The sequence below is a fragment of the Mus pahari genome, chromosome 10 (genome assembly GCF_900095145.1).
Source record: "Mus pahari chromosome 10, PAHARI_EIJ_v1.1, whole genome shotgun sequence".
In the NCBI taxonomy this organism is placed as follows: domain Eukaryota; kingdom Metazoa; phylum Chordata; class Mammalia; order Rodentia; family Muridae; genus Mus; species Mus pahari.
Window position 1 is genome coordinate 13588342 of NC_034599.1, and position 17579 is coordinate 13605920.

The 17579-nt window shown below is 37.3% G+C and overlaps 1 protein-coding gene across 1 annotated transcript in view; it reads right to left on the reverse strand.

Moving 5' to 3' along the window:
- Window positions 1-7858: 7858 nt before the first annotated feature.
- Window positions 7859-17579, reverse strand: part of Naalad2 (N-acetylated alpha-linked acidic dipeptidase 2) — an 86964-nt gene continuing 77243 nt past the window's right edge. Inside the window, exons 19-21 of the mRNA XM_021206700.2 lie at window positions 13045-13126; window positions 11877-11969; window positions 7859-9330 (exon numbers count right to left, since the gene is read on the reverse strand). Coding sequence (XP_021062359.1) covers window positions 9141-9330; window positions 11877-11969; window positions 13045-13126 — 365 coding nt within the window. The 3' untranslated portion in view covers window positions 7859-9140. The remainder of the gene's footprint in view (window positions 9331-11876; window positions 11970-13044; window positions 13127-17579) is intronic.

Genomic DNA, 17579 nt, shown 5'->3' on the forward strand with positions numbered 1-17579 from the left:
TTTGCTTGCACAAAGGAAGTTGATCTATCTTTCCTAACCTTTTATTTTGCGGCAACTTTGTGTTGGTGGAATTATAAAAATAGTGCAGGAGTTTTTTATAATAAGAATATTGTCTCCTTGTGTTAAAGTATTACAAGATATTTTTCAAAACTAAGACATTAACCTTGGTATGACATTTTAAAGTAGGAATGTTTAATTTTAACCATTTTAGTGAAACCCTTAAAGGGTAATAATTATTGAAACCTATTGTAAAACTTAAGCCACTGATATGAACAAAACTAAATTGAAATCAGATGTTTATAGATTGATTGTGTACATCTTTTGGAGTAACACACTGTCAGTACAATGATTCAGCTGTGACATTTGTATCTTATTTTATGGAATTTTTGTCTTTATTCCGTTATAATTTGTTTGATTTTCTAATACTAGTACTTCATCAGAATGAAGAGAACCATTAAAACATTCTTGCAAATACTCTGAGTCTTGAGAGAGTCCTGAGATACTGCTTTCAACCCTCTTGTTTAAGATTACCCTGGGGGCTGGAAAAATAATAGAAAGTGGTTAAGAGCACTTGCTATTCCTCTGGAGACACGGCTTTCCAGCACCCACTTTGGACACTAAACAACTACCTATGACTTCAACTCCAAAGGATGTAATGCTTTCTTTTGGCAATTTTTGTGAGCACCCATAAAGAGAATAATTTAAAAAACAAAAATTACTCTGAAAGTTGGGTCTTGTATATACCTACGGGAAACTTTAAAGGCTCATTAAGAGATCTAGTATTCACTGACAGGTACTTAGGGGTGTGTATACACACACACACACACACACACACACACACATCATTTTTTGTTTGTTTATTTTTCGAGACAGGGTTTCTCTGTATAGTCCTGGCTGTTCGGAACTCACTCTGTAGACCAGGCTGGCCTCACTCAGAAATCCGCCTGCCTCTGCCTCCCAAGTGCTGTGATTAAAGGCGTGCACCACCATGCCCGGCTGCACACATCATTTTTTTTTCTGTTTGTTTTGTTTTTAACAGCTCCACTTTTGAAGTTTGAAAAGTAAGGATTGGTTTGTGTTACTGTTTTGTTCAGGTTATTTTATTTTACTTTATTATGTTCCTTCATTCAGTATTGTTTTATGGCCTTATTCTGAAGTATGAGCTTTTAAGGTCAACCTGGGTTTTGTTTTTGTTTTTTTAGAAATGTTTTATTGGTCTGTCTGTTTGATTTCTTTCATATCAGTAGAAGGTCATGTTTTTACCTGACTGCATATCTTCTGTTCTTACCTCTGTAATTCTCCTCATCTTGCATGGGCCTTTTAATTAATGATAGTTTCTCATATTGTTGAGTATTATTGGGTATGTAGCATTCTCTCTAAAATACCTATCTTGCCAAGTTTTTACATATATGTATGTATCTTATATACATATATGTATGCATATATATATATATGTATATATATATTTGGTTTTTAGTTTTTATGGAGATTTTAAATGCGAAGAAATTCTTTAAGAAGAGACTTCCAAAGACTTTTATTTTCATTAGTGATCTTTAAACATTTTATATCATTGAAAGATTTTGTATTAAAATAGCGAGATTTGTTACTCATTTTTCACTAAGCGAATATATTATTCAAATGAATAAATTGAAAAATTATCTTTTCAAAAATTTTCCTAATTGCAGACTAATGATTAAACATGAAAAAAGGAAAACCTCCCAAAGGTTGAGAGCACTGTCTTCTTTTTTTTTTTTGGTTTTTTTCGAGACAGGGTTTCTCTGTGTAGCACTGGCTGTCCTGGAACTCACTCTGTAGATCAGGCTGGCCTCGAACTCAGAAATTCGCCTAGCCTCTGCCTCCCGAGTGCTGGGATTAAAGGCGTGCGCCACCACGCCCAGCTGAGCACTGTCTTCTTTACAACAAAGACATTGTATAAGTATATTCCTGTTCTATGTATATTATTTGTTACAGTCTTTCTGCTGCATGCAAATTACATTTGCTATTTTTGTTCTGGTCAACTAATGAATGCCTATTTTCTGCTATATTTGGCATATTTGGGTAGCTGTTAATGGCAGGCATATAACAGAATGGACTAGCATTGTTTTAAGAACATCAGTGAATATGAACTTACTGCTAATGGCTTCCCTGTAAGGTATGTTGTCCTGAGGAAAAGGATTCACATCACATTGGTTAAACTCTTGCAGAGTTGAAATCTCTAAGCTGTTGAGCAGAGATTGTAGACTCAGGCGCTTTGAATTTGATCACTGTGCCTGTGCCTTTCTTTGTCTTTGCCTCTGCCCAGACATACTCTGTTCTGCTCATCAGTTAAATGAATAGCTTTTTAAAAAAATACTGGCACATGGCATGGCAGATGTTTTATTAGAAAATAATTTCACAGAATATGTCATTTTGACTGGATGGTTTTGATTAATAGCCTATTAAAAACTCATCTTTTGTGATTTTCACCTCTTAAGAGTCTGTGGTTTCTCCAAACATCTTTGAAAGAAATCCTCAATGCAAGAAATCATAATGGTTTCCATTACTATTCAAGCAATGTTACATACCTTGTAGAAGCTAGGACCTACATTCAAACAGCAGCAAATGTCCCTTTGTTTTAGCCATTACTGTAAGATCTATTTAAAATAATGACAGAATTTGGAAGTCATAGAACATATTCCTAGTTTAGCAATCAATAGGTGGTTAGTACCCAACAACTACGGATCATTAGTTTTTGTCCTCTTCTGTCAGACCAATGGTAGTCAGAATACTCTTTCTAGACTAATCACCCATCAATAAAAATTGGTTAGAAATGAAAATTCTTGGTCCCCAACTCTAAATACTAAGTTAGAAACTGAAAATGAGACCTCAGATTACAAAATAATTTCCAGTTCAGAGGTAAAACAATGTTTTAACTTACTGAATTTGTCTTTATGTGGTACATTACAGTGATTCGTGTTTATAGTATATGAGTCATATCAAGGTAATAACCGTTTCCATCTCTTTAGCCACTACTCAGGCATCTTTATATCCTGGGACTTTAAGTTCTGATTTGGTTATTCTGTAATACATCATGTGTTGTGAGATGCCTATAAGGTCAAAGTTGAGTTCCTTTTGTATCCATTTTTTTTTTTTCACATTAATACACAACTCACATCTTAGATCAGTTTGATACAAGGTAGGAGAAAGAGGCAGGAAGGTATACAATAGCAGTAGGAAGGAGTAGGAAACAACAATTTTGAATTGGGAATTAGAGGATAAATTTCTGAATAGTTCCTCAAGGTTTGAGAAAAGAGGAAGAGCCCAAAGCAGGCAGATAATAGATTCTGGAAGTGACTGGTTCTCAAAGAGATTTCTGAATCCAAATCAAATCAAGTTGCCCAAGCTTTAAGAAGGCTCTGTGAGGCTCTGTCAGATTTGGAAATTGTGAGTAAATCAGCAGAATGTAAGAAGATTCTACAACCTGAGGATATAGCATTAAGAGGATTCTGACCAACTTTGAGGAAACTATTTCATTCTGAGAAAAGTGATAACACACTATAGATAGGACAGGCATAAAATAAATGAAAACACTTCAGTAAACCAGTTGAGTAAAAGATTCATTTACATGCGCACATCAAATGTTTGACCGATACTCCAAGCAATATGTAATGTCCCTTCCATAGGAAGGAAGAATGAAAAGGGAAGATGAGATGGAAAACAAGCCAGTGCATTTCAGGCCTGGGTTCAGTCAGTAATAAAACAATCAATACATTCTTAAGGAAAATAGAAGTTTGTGTCAAATTACACAAACATAAATACTTAGTACTTTGGATTGGTCATAATAAGATTGGTGGTATTACACAATTTAAAAACCAAAAACAACAACAAAAAAAACTTTAGATGGTTTTCTGGTAGTTAAAGCCAGATTGAAACATCCCAAGCTATCTTCATCCTGTTAGAAGCCATGTTGGCTAGTTGGATACATTAAGATTTCTTCCTGTGTCCTTGCCTCTCCCCGAAAGAGACAGTAGTGAGCAGAGGAAGTCATCTTTACAATGCAGGAAGTCTTTCTAAAGCAGTGAAATGAGAGAAAATTAGAATTGAAAGGTGGTTGATGAAATTGAGATCTCAAGGGGTTTTTCTTTGTTTTCAGGAGGATGAAGTAAGCATTTCAGAAATGCTTGCTGATTGTGACTAGGTTTAGGAATTAAGCGGTTTTAGGCTTATTCCAACTAAGGGATTATTCAATGTGTATCAAACACTTTGCCCGGTATTTTATGTTATGATTAGATTGCTTCATTCCTATTTAGAGGAAAATGTGTAATTTGTCTAAAATCACAGATGGAATAAAGTGCAATTCAATTTTAACATGAGGAAGGGCCTTAGCCCCCAAAGTCCTTAAACTTAACCATGACCCTAAAGATAACATGCACAGTCAGAATTAAAATTGATGTTTATTTCTGCCTTTCTTATATCAAATAGCAGAATTATCCTTAAATGTGAACATGGTTTGAGTTGTAGTAGTAGTTGTGATGGCAGTAGTTATAAGCATCAATTGTCATGTCCTGGATTCACCTAGAAAGGAGAGTCTTAATGAGGGATTGTCTAGATTGTGTTATCCTATGGGCAGATATTCAGAGAAGTTTTGATTACATTAGCTGAGGTGAGAAGACTGCCTGGGATCCTGGACTCAGTAAGAGTGGGCTGAGTAGAAGTATGTATGTACTTTTTGCTCTTTGCTCTTGCTCCTGTCACTGCACTTGCTCACATTGGTAAAGAGTTTGACCTGGATCTGTGAGCCACAATGAGCCCCTTAGTTCCTCTTGAGTTGTTTTGTCAGGGTGCTTTATCATAGCCGTAAGTGAAGATACAAAGTAGACAGATAGTATATTTTCTCAGTGAGAACCTATAAGAACAGTTGACATAAATATTGATATTGTAAAGAGGCATTGTTGACTAGTTTGTTTGCTACAGTTCTAAAGGCTTCTGCATGTAAAGAACCTTGGCTGTGATCATCTCATCTAGAATGTTCTACATCTCTGTTAGGTGTCCATGTTTCTGAACTGTCAGTACATTAAGCAGGAGAAGCAGGGCTTCAAAATTGAATAGTAATGTATCAGGCAACATCACTCATTTCAGCGATGTAAAATAGGTTCTTAGTTGTGGAACATTAGCAAGTATGCCCCATCATAACGGGAAAACATTTTCCTAGAGCAGAGTAAATCCTGATCTCAACAGTTTCATACTACTTAATGAATTGTCTGTCTGTCCCAATGGGCTTCCCAATGTAAGAGTTTTTCTTATACTTCCACTAATTGACAGGCCTATTTGTATTAACTCCTAATCCTTTACCAAAAAGCCAAAGCCAGAGATAAGACTCAGGTCTTTTTTTTCCTTTGAGAATTGTGTACATGTGTACAACATGTTTCGATCAAATAAACACACACACACTCCCACCCCTCATTTTCCCCTATTCTGTCACTAGCATTCCCTCTTATTTCATGTTTTAGAGTTGTTCTTTTCCTCCTTAAGCCCACTTAGTACTGCCACATCGTACTGCATGTGTGGGTATAGAGCTAACTACCAGAGCATGGGTAGTGTCTCGGTAATTTTATTAAGACTGTTTTCATCCCCTCTTCCCCTTCAGCAGTCACTAATTACTAACAGCTTCTCAGCTAGGTGTGGAACTTGTCAGGTCTTAATCTTTTGGGGAGAAGAAAGAAGTTGTCTAAAAGTAACTAAAGAATTAAATAAATAAATAAATAAATAAATAAATAGAATCTCTAAGAAGTTGTCTAAAAGTAACTAAAGAATTAAATAAATAAATAAATAAATCTCTAACCATATTTGGGTCTTATAAGGTTGTCTCAGAAGAATTCACTGCTCTTACAGAGACGTAGAAGTCAGTCCCCAATACCATGTAGCAACTCACAGCTGCCTATATAATAACTCCAGAAGGTCCAGTGCCCTCCTCTGACTTGGAGGACAACAGGCACACATGTAGTGCAGACACCTACATTTAGACAAAAACACCCATATGCATAAATAATATTTAGTTTATAAAACAGCCATGATTTACAGTAGACGCTATCCTTAATGGTTTACAAGTGTCCTACAGCTGTTTTCCTCCTTTTCATATGGTATTTTAAACCTCAAGGAGAGGCTTTTGTGATAATTCCTTCACACATTACTGATTTTCACTTCCCCCAAAACTGATGATGATGGAGGGGCCCATTTTGGGTGACCTGCAAAGCCTCAAATTTTAAACTAGCCTACTAACAGTATCATATATCCTCTGGAGTTAAGGATGTTCACAGTGCATCTGGCATAATGCATTCTGTCATTAATCATCACCTGTTTACTAAACTTAACAAAATAGTGAATTCAGAATACTAAGTTGGAAGTTTTACTGTTTACCCCTAACTCACATTGCTAGTCATGGGTGTTGTTTGGCAGTCTTGTTTTCCAGGAAAGCTCCGACCAGGTGTAATTCTCAAAAGCTTCAAGAATTTTGTCCTTTATCTCCTGTAGACATGATATATTTAGAAATGTGTAGTGTGTCATTGACTTGGATAGTGGGAAGTGTAAACAGCAGGAGTGGGGCTGGGAAATAGCATCTCACTGCCTCCTGCATCAGCTGAAGTAGTTCTTCCAGAGACCTCCCTCCACTCAGGTGAAGCCAGTATGAGGCAGAAATGTGATTTATTAAGGTGAGATCTTAATACAGATTTAAGGATAAATATTAGTAGAAAGGTATCAGATTCCAAACATAATGCTGCTTGGCCATGATCTTCTGCTCATATCTTCCCACCTTCAGAGCTGACTCTGCTACTACTATAGGGAGCTGACTGACCAAGTCTGTAATCCTCACTTGTAAAGAGTTACCAAGATGCATATAACCAGTCTAGGAAACTGACAAGTACTTTGGGGAATTCTCACTTCCCCGAAGAAGTTTATCAAGCTACCTAATCATTTGAGGTCACTGGTGACAAATCTTCTTTGAAGGGCTTCATTAACTATAAACAATTGAAACCGTTCCCCCACCCTCTCCTTTGTCTCTAGGAACATTGCAACGTATGGCGTATTAACTATAAGGCATAGGATCTCAACCTCTAAACCAGTGGTTCTCAACCTTCCTAATGGATCTTTACCCAAAAGGACAACAGTTTCAGTGTCCCTCTTTTTTTTTTTTTTTTTTTTTTTCTGAGACAGGGTTTCTCTGTGTAGCCCTGGCTGTCCTGGAACTCACTCTGTAGACCAGACTGGCCTTGAACCCAGAAATCTGCCTGCCTCTGCCTCCAAGTGTGTGCCACCACTGCCTGGCTTCAGTGTCCCTCTTTAACTACAAATTCTAGACATTAGAGGAAAAAATAGAGCACACTCAAGGGCAGGTGAGGACTCCACGGGGTAAGGAATGCTTAAGCATCTTAACAAATAGCCACGTTAGATTTTGGTGGCTTCTGAAGTTACATTGTACAAAGAGTTGTCAAGAAATGCATACTTTTGTTTTCCTTTTGATTGCTGTAATTAATATTGGATGGTGCCCAAGGGTACATTGAACAAGATTATAAGCTTATATCACAAAACCATAGTTCACCAGGATTTTAAATCACAATAAAATTTATATACATTTTTACTGCAAACACGGTTTATTATAGTCTTGTGAAATCCTTGAAATATTACAGGTTTATAAGTGGGAAAGTAATAAACTCAAACTCAAAAAGTCATATTCTCATCCTAAATTTAAGCATGTCTTAATACCATTTTAACATTCTTTTTGGTTTTTTTCGAGACAGGGTTTCTCTGTGTAGCCCTGGCTGTCCTGGAACTCACTTTGTAGACCAGGCTGGCCTCAAACTCAGAAATCTGCCTGCCTCTGCCTCCCAAGTGCTGGGATTAAAGGTGTGCGTCACCATGCCCGGCTGCATTTTAACATTCTTAATTAAAATAGCTCTCTATAAAAAATACTATCCATGTAGGCAATCTTAACAGCAAACTTTGTAAGTGTGTAATCCTTCAAGACTTCAACCAGACTCTGACATGAGGGACTCCCTTTCTTTTCTATGTTGCCTGACCTTGTCTTTCTGACCTGTCTCATGTACATAGTAAGGGGGTTCAGCAAACTTTGTGTTTGTCTAACACTCCACATTCATTAAATTACTGTCTCGTTAGCCAAGATGGAAGAGTAATGCGATCATTTCTTCTTGTGCTTAAGCTTAGCTGTTGCTTACTATTTTAGTGTGCTCTTCTAAGGTTAATTTTTTATTCTTTAATAATTTCCTGCATGTGCATAATATACTTTGAGCATCTTTACCCCCAAGTCCTATCTCTTACCACTCTCCCATTCCCTTCAAAATCTATCTGCCCAACACTCTCTACTACTTCCATGGCTTTATTTTTAATGCATTAAATTTAATTAGATTTGCTTGCATGTTCATGGTAGTGCATCTGTTTACTGAACGCTGGACAACTTACCAGTGGCTATAGACCTGAAAAACTAGCTTTTTCTCCCCTAGCTATTAACTACCAGTAGTTGTTCATTTGCGAGTGGGACCTCATGAGTCCAAATCCTGTCTGTTCTGGAATCTTTTGCTTAGTTATGTGTAGATAACACAGTTGTTGTACAGTTCATATGTGCAACGATAATGTCCAGATTACCATTTCACAACACTCCTTCCCATTCTCTGGCTCTTATATTCTGTTCAGACCCTCTCCTTTGATGGTTCTTGATGCTAACGGAGAAAATTAAATACCTTTTCAATTATTTGGTGAAGTAAAGAACCAAGCTTACTTGATATAAGAATGCATGCATGTTATGTGTGTACACTACAGTGAACCCAATCATCTGCCTGTGAGCATTGGGGTTGCTTCCTCTTTCACTGTCACTTTCACTGGATATGCATATAAGAGTTAAAAAAAAAAAAAAACCTTTACAGATAAATAAGGTAGAAGGACAAAACAAGTCATGACAATCACAGTTTTAGGATTGTCTGGTTTCATAAATCATCAAAGAAAAAGACACCTTTTTTTTCTTGAGATTCTCAGCAGCACCTTTAGCAGGGTGCTGCTAAATCCATTTGGCCAGGACCCACTCCCCATCAGTTTCACTCTCAGACTCTGCAATACTTTTACAGTGGTGGAGCTACATGTCAGAAGCCTTCCTATAACACATTGGTCAGTGTCCCCGCTGCTGCCTGAATTGTAAACGCTGCAATAGAAATATGTTTCTTCACTTCTGCCCAGGCCAAGTGAGGGTCTGCCTTATTTTCAATATCAAACATGGCATCATAAATCCCAGGGAATGATTCTCCGGCATATTTGTTGTGGCTGCTTGGAGCAAAGATGATGTGCCTAAACAAACAAACAAAATTGCTTTTAAAACAAATGAAAAATAGATGTTAGAACTANATTTATCTAAGAAGTTGTTAGGTGAAGTATAAGTATGCAATATGTCATACAGCCATCCTACAACATCTTTACAGTACTATAGTAGCTTTATTCTAGAATACTCCTGTAGACTGAAACAGCAATATGAACTACTTAAATATTCAAATATCTAAATATTCAATTAATCAAAATGTATTTCAAAAAGACAAGATAGTGTTTTGGAAGACATTTTGATATATTCTCATCAAATTTTAAAATGTGTTGTATTTTTTGGGCACTGAAATACCAGGGCCTGATTATAAGGATATTAATATTTATTATAAGTGTTCAAATAGAACACAAGGACATCTTAAGGAAGTGTATTTCATACTGGTTGAGAGAAGCTCATCTAATCTCAACAATAAGTCATGAAAACTGTAAATGGAAGCCTAACAGTGAAGTACTATATAGGGGATTAAAGTTCTAAAGTCATCTATGCTGATATCATTAGATGGATCTCTTAGGAAAAAAAGTATGGCTCTGTTTGTATAAATATGTTTCTGTACTCAAAGGTGTGTGTGTGTATGTATAGAAAATCTCCATATTTAAATACAAATGTATGAATATAGTAAGCAGTTACCCATAAATAAATATATAGTTACATGAAACATAATGTGCACATTTATTCAGACATACATTCACATTATATAAGTATGTTAACACATCACCCAATGTTGAGTTTCCTTGAAAAAAAAATAGCAGAACCATATATGCAGTTGAGTGAGCTGATGAAGTAGAACTGTCGCTACTACACGCTTCAGAGTCTGATTTAAAAGTGCATTTTCATTATAAAAATTATTTCTAAAGGGATTAATAGACTAGTAACTCCAAGAAAGGACTAAACTTGTGGATATTTCTTACTTTCTATATATGTACACACATGTAATCATAATAGCTCCTATTTATAACAATGAATAAACATTTATAAACACAGCTCACATTCCAGAGTGCCTTCCTTTTTGAGCTTAACCTTCAAATGCCTTAATTCTACAGGCCTCAGAGGTGAAAAGCTGAAATTGTACCATTTCCATTTGAACCTGAGAAACCAAGGTTTAGAAAAATAGTTTCCCAGGCCCGAGTGGAAGATCTGAGCTCTAGAAGCTCTGTTTATAATATTTGAGTGTTAGTGCTAACCGATAACATTTAGAAAAGTGATAGCTATCTTTATAAAGAAGTATTCACTATCTTAATTCAGACAGGCAAATTCTAGAAGTGGCATGTTCACATCACAGAACTGTGAAACACATAATCCTAGACCTGCATGAACAGGAACACAGATTTTTCTGACTTTAATTAAATGGTTGGACCTTATTAATTTCCATCAGGGGACCATTTAAATTATTGTTTAGATTTATTTATTTACCTTGTTATGTATGTGAATGCTTTGCCTCGTATGTGTTTGTTCCTATGCATGCCTGGTGCTTGCAAAGTAGATGAAGTTTCAGATGCTTGTGAGCCACCATGTGGATGCCTAGAACTAAATCTGAGCCCTCTACAAAAGCAATAGGTACTCCTCTTTTAAAGATTTTATTTTATGTGTGTGAGTGCACTGCTGCTTACTTTGGACGCACCAGAAGAGGACATTGGATCCCATTACAAATAGTTTGTGAGCCATCATATGGCTGCTGAGAACTGAAAGGACCTCTGGAAGAGCAGTCAGTGAGTCTGTGCTCTTAATCGCTGAGTGCTCTTAATCACTAAGCCATCTCTCCAGCCACAAGGAACTATTTTTTAAAGTACTCTGAGAAAATTGACTTTGGGAACTGAAAGCCAAGATACTAAAAGAAAATATGACATAAATACAAAATAATAGTAGTAGTTGTAGTAGTAGTAGTAGTAGTAGTAGTAGTAGTAGTAGTAGTAGTAGTAGTAGTAGTAGTAGTAACCAAGAACTGAACAAAACTTTGATTCCAGGAACATGGCAGCAATCCTAACGACCTAAATCATAAGGAATAAAAGCTAACCTTTATTTAGGAAGAACAATCAGATCGGATGAGAACATTACAGGATTAAGATTTGAGATCTTTATGAAGGAAATTTTGTAGTAACTATGTCTTTAAATAAAATAAAATAGAATGGGCTTTTTAATGAAACAGTAAGATTTCCATCACTAAGTATGAAACCGAATGAATACTTACCAGGAAGCTCGCAAAAAGGATTCATTAGATTGTTGACTAAATGATTTCTAAGTTCCCTTTAGAACTCTGTGGCTTGAATATTTTGTTCATGTTATTTCTTAGCTATGATGGGCACATACTGAAGAACTAATTGATATGAAATATATTGCTCTGATACTACATATTATACCATTACTTGATATGTAATCTTACCCATATTACATTTAGCATTTATATTACATTTAGTATATTTAGTATGTTGTATATTTAATATGTTGTGATCATCTTTCATACACTTCTTTGATTATAGTGAGGTGTTTGTTGCCTTCTGTGGTGTACCCATCTTTTCCTTACCTGTAGAACTTCCTCCCAGGTAAACCAAGAGGATCTATGAATGCTCTTTCGAGAAGCATCTGTTGGTCATTCATAATTCTCACTGCAATAGGACTTGAGAATAAGAAACACATCATTAAACCCTTTTACAGTAATCCCAATTTAACTAAAATAAACATAAGGCATGGGAAGAATCAGTAAACCATTAACAAAATTAATGTTAACCCAGTAATTTGTTATAGAGCAAGTGACATATAACAGCAGGGCCATCTCACTAGCATTTATACTAAACACAGAATGCTATTGAAAAGTGTTTTGTTTTGCTTTTCAAGGTTACAGAGGGGTGAAAAAGAAAGAAAACATATTCTTTACTTTTCTGGATGATAACCAGACCTCCCAGAAAGACAGAAACTACCAGTCACACAACCTCACCATGTGTTGGCTGAATAAAGAAACAGAATAAAGATAAGGGGAAAATTAAGAATAAATAAAAGCAACAACAACAAAAAAATCATTCTGAACGATGAAAAAGGCAGGGGCAGCTTTGTGTGGTAACTAAAGGAGGGCCTTTCACATTCACAGTCCTTCACTGTTCTCTTGAGTAGCTAATTACATGTCTGAGCTTTCACGCAATCCAAGGGAGAAGAAAGCCTTCTCAAAATGACTGACAAAGCTTGCTGATTAAACTTATTTTCTACCTAAAAATGGCAATAACAAAAAATTTTTAGGAAAAACTATACAAAAGGAGATGGCTGATGAGTGAACGGGAGTATTGAGACTGTATAGAAATACATTCAAAATCACCTGAACTTATAGAGTTGTGAATTACCAAGTGCAATTCTCATCCCAAATTCAACTTAACCGTTAGTGCAGTTATCTACAGCGTTATTTCAAAACATAACTGAGGGCCCCCGTCATGAAAAAACAGGCCATGAACTAGAGAATGAAGTGAGGGAAGGGAACATGAGAAGAGTTAAAGGAGCAGTTGGAAGTGATGTATGAAACTCAAACAAGTTAAATTATAAAGGTAACTCCTAAGTAAGCCTGCTTTCTAACACGCTAGCAGTTGTGCTGATGATGGAATGGTGAAGACCATATTTTAAACAGCAATGACTTGGGGGAGTTCTATACGTATGTTCAGGAGGATAATCCACTCTTTTTTCAGTAAGATACTTCATCTGGAACTTACTTATTAAGATCAACTTGTGTAAGTCTTCTGTGAAAATCTGAAGCAGCCTCCGAAAAGTTTTTCACAGCAGAAAATAAGGGATCTTTCATAGACAAATAAAAGGGAAATAAGTTAGTGGTTCTCCATGATAGGACAGGACAAGCAGGGAAAAACAGGATTTTTTGTGACCTTTCCTATAAATTCATGAAAAGTATTGGGGTGGGGGGAGGGGAGGAAAGATGTGAATTTTAAAAGTAGTCAATTTGTGGAGGTGTGTGTGTGTGTGTGTGTGTGTGTGTGTGTGTGTGTGTTCGCATGCACATGTTTCCAGGCCCTTGACAATTAGTAGAGAGTACAAGATCTCTTGCAGGTAGAGTTGCAGGTACTTAAGATCCATACAACATGACTTTTCAGATAGGAAGGCCTTTCCTCCTGACAGATTGTAAAGGGCTCTTAACTACTCTCCAGACCTCTTAAATTGATTAAGAGAATTCTTTCAGAAATATAAGGAAAAAATAATTCCTCAGTTATTTACCTAAACCCCAGCATTCACTCATTGAATATATTTATTGGAGCAATTACGTTAGCCACTGGAGAAAGGGATAAGATATTATGTCTGCAATTATTGCAAGATTTAAACAATACCAATTTGTATTTTCAAATAATACTATAAACTTAAAATCTTGCTCAAAGGGTGACGTCTGAAAAATGGATTATAACTAGGCATAGAAACATCAGCTTTGATCTGGCCATACTTTTCTACGGTATCTAAAGTTTCCAAAGGACTCAGTTTCTCTTAAGGGGCTGGCCACTGAGAGTTTGACCATGCTCCAGTGGATATATAGGACTTTTTATTATTATTATTTTTTTTTTTTTGGTGGGGAGGGGTGGGCACAATAATCAAGAAGAATATTATGTTAGAAAAATGTAATTAGATTCTTAGCATATATTTTTATTACAGCAACCTATCATGCATGTTTCATAAGTTCTAAGTAGGACTTTGACATACATGAGTGATTTTACTACTTCTTGCATTTATATCTGTTTTGCAAATCAAGTCCTTTTGGTCAGGTCACAGGACTACTGCATCATCTGTCAAGGAGGAGGAACCTTCAATATAAATACATTTAGTGTTTTCAAAAAAGCCTTTTTTAGTCATCAACATTTTCAAGCTTTGTTTAAAACATGTTCAAGTAGTCTAATAATGGGTATGATGGAAGCAAAGGAAGTGTTTGTAGAAGGAAATTTAAATTACAAGTATAATATAGAAGTCAAGATAAAAACTGAAATGTATCAGTAGGATTCAGTGACACTGATCAATTATAACATCAGAAAGAATATTTTCAGGGTGGTAGCAGTTATATAGAGCACAGTCACTTGTTTAGTAGAAGATAAAGAACTTGAAGTATATTTTCATTCATTCAGCAGAAATACATTCTTTATTCAAACATTCTTGACACAAATGGGGAATTTCAGTTGTGAAGAGAGTGGGGCAAGAGACAAATTCTGGAAGAGATATGCCATTTGATGAATATTCAGCAGCAAAGACATGAATGTTAAAAAAGAAGACATCATGGTATGTACTCACTTAAAAATGAATATTAGCCATAAAATACAGGATACCCATGATATATGATACAGACCCAAAGAAGCTTAAGAACGAAGGCCCAAGTGAGGAAGCTTGAATCTCACTTAGAAGGGGGAGTAAAATAGTCATAAGAGGCAGATTGAGGGGAGAGAACTAGATGGGAGAGGCCATGGAGAGGGGAATAGGAGGGGGAGTTCAAGATCAGGTATGGGGAGGGACAGTACAGATGGCCCAGTGGCCATGAGAATGAATGGAAATCTGCAGCAACTAATGGGACTGGGAAAGTGGGGGGTATCTCCAGGAAGAGACTGAGACCTGAGATAAGGGAGGTGCCCAAGAATCAGTGGGGATGATATTAGCTGTGACTCATACAACATTGGGGATTTGAAACCTGAAGAGACCACCTCCTGTAGCCAGACAGGAACCCCACTGGAACAATAAGGACTCCAACCTACCTACAAAAAACTTTCTACCCAAAATTTATTCTGTCTACTACAAATGCAGGGACAAAGATGGAGCAGAGACTGAGGGAATGGCCAACCAATAAGCAGTCCAACTTGAGACCCATCCCATGGGCAAGCACCAATCCGGACACTTTTTTTTTTTTTCAGTCAGACAGGGATAGTTTATTGAGCACATAGCCCAGGGCTGATCAATTAGGGCCACAGTTTAGACTCAGAAGCTGAACCGTGGCATTAAGATCCTGCAGGATTTTTAAGCCTAAAATCCACAAACATCGGTGCCATGTTATTTTACCAATCAAGACTTAGAGATAGGGGGATTTCCTTAGGACCATGTCTTTGTTGTACATTTATCTTGTTCCCATTGGTTGCAGTATTCAACTGTGGCCGGGCACTTGCTTTGTCTGACACTCATGTCTTAACTTGTTAGCCAGCATGGGACTTGTAACTTTCATGGCTCAACTTGCCAACCAGGATGTCAGTTGGATGTCAGTTCCCGGGAAGGTCTTGGGAATTTAAACTTCACTCAACCTCCTACTCAACATGGACGTCTTATTTCAGATAATTTCTTATACTGGTGTAGGTCCATCCCAGGGGCAGCTTATAAAAGCAAATTCCACAAAAGCTTATATATGGGTGCAGGAAGTGCTGCTGCAATCCCGACACTATTAATGATACTCTGTTATGCTTGCAAACAAGAGTCTAGCATGGTTGACCTATGAGAGGCTCCACCCACCAGCTGACTCAAACAGATGCAGACACCCACAGCCTAATGGTGGAGCTTGGGGGCTCTTATAAGAGGAAGGATTGTGCACCCCCAAAGGGTATAGGAACTCCACAGAAAAAGCACAGTCAACTAACCTGGACCCTTGGGACCCTCTGAGACTGAACCATCAACCACAGAACATACAGTGGCTTGACCTAGGCCTACCTGCACATACATAGCAGATGTGCAGCTTGGTTTTCATGTGTGTCTTAAATAACTGGAATGGGGCCTATCCCAAAAGCTGTTGCCTGTTGGTGCTATATGTTCTTCTAGCTTATCGTGTCCTCATTGGATGTGGATGTGCCTAACCTCAGAGACTTGATGTGCCAGGGTTGGGGAGTGCCTGGGCAGCTCCACTTGCTCCGAGGAGAAAGGTATCAGAGACAGGTTGTGGGAGGGAGTGACCAGGAAGGGCAGTGAGCTGGGTATAAAGCGAGTAAGTAACAAATAAAGCAGAAAAATGGCATTAACGGGAAGAATGCTCGATAAGCAGGTAAGTGGAGGGAGAAATGAATTTGGTCTTAAGGCCCTGCCACTGAGCTTGCATAGCTTTTCTCTTGTCTGGATTTCAACCTATGCAAATATAGAAGAGGCATTTCACCCAAAGATACTAAAGATGTTTAGGACGTGCTACATAGCTGTACAACTGTTAACGTCTGTCCTTAGCAGAGTCTTGTCTTTTTCTCGGATTTCATCTCTTCATCTCCCTCATCATGCCAGAGGGACTCTTTTCCCCTTTTATTTATTCTCTTTTTTGGGGGGTGGGGGGTTGGGAGGGCGGCGGCAATCTTGCTATGTAGCCCAGGCTGGTCTATCACTTGTGATCCTGCCACAGTCCTCCAACTGCTAGGATTACAGGTATGGACCTGCACACCTGGCTTTTCTTTATTTCAGTTTATGTTCAAATTGAAATACATGTGGGCTGGCAGGATGGGTAAGTGGGTAAACACACTTGCTGCCATGCCTGATTAAATGCCACTACATTCTAGGAAAAAACCAACTCCTACAAATTGTCCTCTGATGTTCACATTTACATAGTATTATATGACATCTATCCCCACAATGACTTTAAGAAATGTAATTGTTAATTTAAAATGAGTAAAATACTTACTGTTCTTTATTACCTCAGAAAGATTACTAATCCTATGTAATAATCAAAATAACATTGAAATATCACTAATAACAAATTCTATTCTCTCTCTGGTTTTAGTTGCACTTTTTGTCACTCCAATAATGTTTCATATACTAAGAATATCTGAAAGGCAGGAAAGAAAGTATTTATAATTAGTGCCAATAGGCAACATTCACTAACCACTAAGGGTCAATCACTACTGATCCATATATTTCCTAATACTCTCTCTAGTAGTGAGGTGTGTTGTATTTATTCATATTTAGGAAATTGGCAATACCTGAGTGGTGGTGGTACATGCCTTTAATCACAGCAGTCATGGGTCAGAGAGGCAGGCAGATCTCTTGAGTTCAAGGCCAGCCTAGTCTACAGAGTGAGTTCCAGGACATCTAGGGATACACAGAGAAACCCTGTCGTTAAAAAACCAGAAAAGGGGGGAGCAGGAGAAAGAAGAAAGAAAGGAAGGAAGTTAAGACATGTTCTAAAGATGACAGATAGAAAATGGAAGAGAGAGCCGGGCGTGGTGGCGCACACCTTTAATCCCAGCACTCGGGAGGCAGAGGCAGGCGGATTTCTGAGTTCGAGGCCAGCCTGGTCTACAAAGTGAGTTCC